Raw genomic sequence first — 6,324 nt, forward strand, 5'->3', positions numbered from 1 at the left:
GTGTGTTATTCACTGCTCCCAACGCGTTGAAAACAGAGGTCATGATAGAGAGGGAAATATTGGCCTGGGATCAATCGCCTTAACATTGCCGACAGCCCAATCTTTATACTTACAGGAAGAAAGACTCAAAATGGGAGCCAAAGCCATAGATGTTAAAGAAACACCCAAGGGGTAAACTCTTCAATAGAAGAACCAGCGTCTCCTGAATGGGAAAGACAAGGAACATGGTGACTAGACAGGTAAGAACTAATGAAAGATTACAATGCAAAGGTCTATATATTGAACAGAATTCTCTTAACAGATCTGTCATACTTTTAATATATCAAACCCCCCATTGGATTATTAGGTAGATATTTTCAATATTAGCATTACAATTAAAGCATTCTGAGCTGCTCACCAGCTCGCATGCAGGAGATAAACATTGACTTGGAAATCTGAGAGGGTGTTCATTTGTAAACTGAAATCTGAAGTTTTTAAACACTGTATCTTTTGAATGGTAGAGGAGTGGATTCAAATCAGAAATGGATATATCCCGGAGTAAAGCAGCAAATAATAATAGCATTAGTAATAGTAACTACTATAAAGTAGTAGGTTAATGACTTTAGAAGAGGGCAGTTGACCTGAGGCAGGGCTTAGGAAAAGGAAGACAGGTTCCCCCTACCTGGATTCAGCTTGTACTTGTTATCTGACTCTGGTAATAAGGGTAACAGCACTGGAGGTGCACAGTCGGGTGCAGGACGCTCTGTGCAATACAGCAAATGCTGACCAGTAACAGTTCTGATCTCTTACATATGTGGCATCACGTGGGATGCTTGGTGCTTGGTGACAGATTTTTGTCATAAACCTACAACTGTTTAAACATCAAGGATCTCAAGACACTATTTTCAATTCCCATCATTTGAAGCATTTTACAGACCTTGGCACTTTGAATCCTCTTTGGGGCATTTGGCTCAGAATTGATTGCCCATTCCATACTACCAGACCTGTCTACAAGGAAAATAAACTCGCCGCAATTAGACTGCTGTCCAGGTGGGAAACTCGGGTAGAAATTCACCATGGCCACGGACTTTGCCATAATGGACCCTATAGAACACAGGGAGAAAAAATTGTAACCAACATTGAGGACATTGTTCTCCATCTTGGTGGTGGCAAGAATCTTTTTGGATGTCGAAAACAAAGGAGCTGTAGGTTGGCTTATCCTCCATTATGATCTAATATAGCGAAGAGTGAGCTTGTTTTATCAAGCTAGGCTACTGTTCTAGGGTTTGTTAATACTGTTGTATTGTTGCCTGAGATGTGGAACAGGGGTGGCTGGGTTCTCAAATTTTAAATGGTTATACATTGATATAATTGTTACCAATGAATAGGTACTCATTCATTAACAGATTCCTTTTAGAAATACAGTAGATATAAAAAGTGTATGCACCCCTGTTAACGTCCCATGTTTTTGTGATGTAAGAGACCAAATCTCAAAACTTTTCCCATGTTTAATATGACTTATAACCTGTAAAATTAATTTGAAAACAAACAAAGCTGTTGGGGCAGGGGTCGGCGAAATCCAGCCTTTAGACCAGATATGGCCTAGCCGGTAGTTTGTTCAAGCTTACGCCCCCTGGCTGATCCGGCCTAATGCCGCCCGGCAATCCGTGGTTTCGGATTTGTGGGTTGCCGGATCTGCAAGAGGGGAATTTGGAACTACCAGAGACGCCTCCTTGCTGTTGCTCCTTTATTTACTGTGGCCGGCATTGATACTTCTGCCGCCGCGGTAAGTAGGGAATGCTCCCTTAAGGGAAATCCCTCTCCTCCACAATGCATATGGAGGAGAGGGATTTCACTTCAGGGGGCCTTCCCTGGGGGTTTGCTGACCCCTGTGTTTTGCTGCATAAGTGTGCAGACCCCTAAACTAACTCTTTGTGGAAGCACTTTTTGATTTAATTACAGCTTTCGGTCTACTTGGGTTGGAGTCTATCACTGTGACAATTGGCTTGGCAATATTTGGAGGGCTTTTGCAAGGAAGAATGGGCAAATATTGGCAAGTCAAAATGTGCCATGCCAATGGAATCCTACTAAAGAAGGCTTAATGCTATATAATTAAATCAGCTTGTGCACAGTCCTCTTTAATTCACCCCACAGTTTTTCTATTGCATTTTGGTCTGGGCTCTGGCTGGGTATATATTAAAACCATTATAGGTGGAGGTAGCAAAAACAATTTTGGGTTTGAAGATGAGGGAAATATTCAGAGAATAATGGGGGATGTAAATAAGAAAAAGAGAATGATGAGATAGTAGAGGGGGCACTAACAGAGGGTAAGGAAAATGAATACATATCCACACAAAGCTGGTGGTTTACCAGTTTATAACATTTTACATTCTCAGCAATAGTCTTGGGAAAAATGAATAAAAGTCTCATGCGTGAGCAGGAGAAGTAAGGTTACCCCCAAGGATTGCTGGGTTTGTACTCATTTGCAAGTTTGTCAGTTCTGAATTGTCAGGTTTTTGCTCTTTTATAAAGCAGAGAACCAGATTAGAGGGAATTATCAGGGGTAGGCTTGGTGTGCAGGTTTGGTTCAATCTAAAATTTGACCTGAACAATACCCATTGAACCCAAATCTGAAAAAAACCCTGAACATTGCCAATTTTTGATGATCAGACTCACAAGCTAGCTAGCCTTTCTCATTATGCCCTAGCTCTTCCCTGCTGCCCTAGTGAACCCGTCAAAACCATGGGAGGGCAAAGACATCTTTTCTCCATCATGGTGGTGGCAAGCATCTTTTTGAATGTAGAAAGCAAAGAAGCTTTAGGTTGGCTTATTCTCCATTATGATCTAATTCATCGAAGAGAGAGCTTTCTTTATCAAGCTAGGCTACTGTTCTAGGGTTTGTGTAATATTTTTTCCTGAAATGTGGAACGGGGGGTGGTCTGGGTCCTCGAATTTTGTTGTTGCAGAGTTTAGTAGATGGGGATGTGCTATCATGAGTATCTTAGATTTGGTGGCCAGGAAAACCCAGCAATCCTTGCTTCCCTTGTGCATGCTAGGAATTAATGAGTTACATCATCCTGGCATGGCCCGAAGATCATCGCCAGGAAAAAAAAAAAGAAGGAAGATGCCGGCACCCTGCCACACAATGGGGAGAGACAAGTATCACGGATTTAACTCTGCTTTAAAGCCTAGCCTGTTGCCCCTGAGACATAATTGTGTTTAATAACTATTTTAGTTCTTCCATTCTGCTTGAATTCGAGAACATAATGTAGAAATTGCCATTACATGTTATATTTACTGTGCATATTTGAGTATTACAAAAAAAACTTTGATATATATTTAGGACATACCAGTAGAGGACATTGTGTCACTATAAAAAGTGTATTACAAACTCTTGCCATTGAAGAACAAAAAAAAAACAAGTTTGTTAAACACTTTACATAAGGATTCAGCGTCCTCTACTATTGGCAAAGAATAAAAAGAGCATTGATTAAAGAACGTGACTCATTATAACTAATAAAAAGTACAACATATATCAACCTGTAAAAAGAGGGAAAAGTATATAGACTGAGCCCATATGGAATGTTGCAATATAAAAATCTCAAACTTACCTGGGGTCTTTCTTAGGTTAACGTTTGAACAGAAAGGTTGTCGGACTAGACACCACAATTTTTGTGCAACTAGAACAAAAACAAGAGATATTATCAATTTTTTGCACTTTTACCTTATAAATTCACAATTAATAGAAAAAGAAAATGTAAAGTAAATGTAAATGCAACTCTATGGAACCCAGAGGGAAGCATAGCCTGCAGAATGATGATTATGGTGACCCCAAGTGACACTGAGATTTGGCATCAGGCAAGGTTCAATGAAGTGTTGTTGCAAAGCAGAATCATATGTGGTGAAACATAGACACACAGTAGCACTCTCATGCAATGAGCCATTATATTGCGATGCAGAGCACTAGATGATGTCAGGTTAGCCTATTTTGCCACCTGATGGGGTTGATCCTGAATCCTGGGTTGCATCTGTAGACCCAAGCCCTGCCTCCACAATGACGCTGGGTTTGTTCACATCGGTATAATAAGCCAGCAATTCCACATCTCGCTCAAACTTGTGTCCCTCTGCCAGTGACACCTACAAAGGTGAAATACCAGTAGGAATTATCACGTTTCACTTTAGCTTAAGACTGCAGCAATGATCCTTCATCTTCAGTATATAGAACGGAGAGGTAACTCAGATTCATCGTATAATTCATACCTCCCAACATTTCAAAGTTCAAGGAGGTACTAAACAAGAGGTGTGGTCAAGCGGGTGGGGCATGTAGGGTGTGGCTAAATCATTATACACACAATTGATTAAAGCAGAGTCCATTAAAGGTATTACAATAGCACAGTATACACTAAATATAAAATCATTGCCTCTTTAATCAACTTTTGTTCTTGGTGTTTCTTTCATAATAAATTGGCCCAACAAGGGCCGTCTGCTTATTGTAACTTATAACTCAATATTAGCCATCTAAATTCCCTTTTTGAATGGGAATACCAACTAAACTTTAGTATGAGTTTTCCGATGAATTCCATATTCTACGTTTAATCATGTTCAAGATATATAAATAATGGACGATTGACCGAATTGCGAATTCAGGATGATAAATGTTATTAATTGTTTTTTTACCCATGAAAAACGGCATTGGTTCCCATGTATCAATATTGAAACCGGACCCTTCAATAAACTAAGGACCTTTAAGGAAGTGTCCCCCTCCTATCTGTAAAATACCCCCTGCAATTTTCTGGTTTTCCCAAAAGAAAAGGCGCAAAAAGTGTATAGACCTTCCATTTGAGGGGGAGTCTCACTGGACGTAAACTCACTAGTCCCGCATGGTGGCAGGGGCCATTCTTGGGGGAGAGGGTCTCTTACCTACACTGTAGCCCAATGTTGTAGGAGTCTGTGTGTGGGAGCCCCCTTTCATAGACCTCTGAACCCCTGGGGACTGAGTATAGGAGTATATAATACCCCTTATGGATTCCCTTTAAAGTTTACAACAGCTCTAGAAATAAGGACATCACACCATGTATAAAAAAAATCTTAATTATAATTTTACCTGATCTTACCTTTTCAGGATCCAGCGATGTGTATGTGTGCCCACCATGGATGATCCATCCATTTATCCATCATGTGTTGACAGCTTCTCCTCCAGCGTTGCTGCCATCTCCACACTAATGCCACCTCTGGATTGATGCATCATTCATTGTGGGCTTCTACACATAACCACAACCAAACTAAAGGAGCTGAGGGGTCTGAGATCAGCATTGACAGTTTTTTGAAAACTAACTGTCTATGGGAACTACGGGTAATTGCAAAATGATAACAATAGAACTATTAAAAGGGGAACCTAAATAGAGTGTTGATGCTATTCTGCATCCCGCTCACCTTGGCACCGGTCTTGTCAGTATCTGTGTATTCCAGAGGAGTGATGTTACAGTTGCTCTCAATCTTGGCAACCCCGTATGCAGATTGGAAGTGAGGGTTCAGACTCAAGGTATATGGGATCCCGCTAATTGGAACCTGAGGACGTGTGGCTGTTATACTCACGTCGTGGTCTAGAAGAAATAAAAAGAAAATATCTCACTCTCCAGTACAGATAAATAACATTACCATTTTTCTGTAGTATATTCTACAGATTGATCCCTTGTGTGCCCGTCCTTGCATCTGGGCTGCACAGAAGGCCTTGACTTCTGCCAAAGTTAAGTTTACTTCCCTTCTAACATCAAGACCTAACCATATCTTACAACTGTGAAATACCCAAATATTAACTGCCCTGGTGTCCAACACCTTGTGTTATCTAGCTGCTTACAGCTAGATTCTTTAGACAATATGCTAGTATGGCCATTTATCTGCTATGTCTTATTTTATGTGATATCCTTCTTTCTAATCTGTGAATTGATCAGAGTGCATTTTGTTGACATGAATATCAAATATAGCACAAGTAACTTTTTAGCCAGCCATAGAGAGAACAAAGATGGGCACATTAATTTTTAAGCAGTGAATAATCATAGAAATCTCTAGCAGTCCAATGCAATATGACAGTTTATGACTCATCTATGTGTTAAGAAAGTTCTCTACAGCTTGTCTACAGTTCCTGGCCATCCCCTGTAGTATGTCTGACATCTCTGGTCATCCTCTGTAGCATGTCAGCTATCTCTGGCCATCCCCTGTAGCATGTCTGCAGTTTCTGGCCATAACCTGTAGTATGTATGCAGTCTCTGCCCTTCTCCTGAACTATGTCTGCTATCTCTGGCCATCCTCTGTAGCATGTCTGCTATCTCTGGCCATCCCCTGTAG

At 40.7% G+C, this 6,324-nt stretch overlaps 1 protein-coding gene across 1 annotated transcript in view; it reads right to left on the minus strand.

Annotated features, from left to right (window-relative positions):
- The window catches only part of LOC140332319 (von Willebrand factor A domain-containing protein 5A-like), a 50,071-nt gene that overhangs the window by 29,047 nt on the left and 14,700 nt on the right, over nt 1-6,324 (minus strand). Inside the window, 5 exon segments of the mRNA XM_072413584.1 lie at nt 114-202; nt 917-1,083; nt 3,591-3,659; nt 3,975-4,116; nt 5,413-5,582. Of these exon segments, the coding sequence (XP_072269685.1) occupies nt 114-202; nt 917-1,083; nt 3,591-3,659; nt 3,975-4,116; nt 5,413-5,582 (637 nt within the window).

Source organism: Pyxicephalus adspersus, chromosome 6, assembly GCF_032062135.1.
Source record: "Pyxicephalus adspersus chromosome 6, UCB_Pads_2.0, whole genome shotgun sequence".
NCBI classification, from domain to species: domain Eukaryota; kingdom Metazoa; phylum Chordata; class Amphibia; order Anura; family Pyxicephalidae; genus Pyxicephalus; species Pyxicephalus adspersus.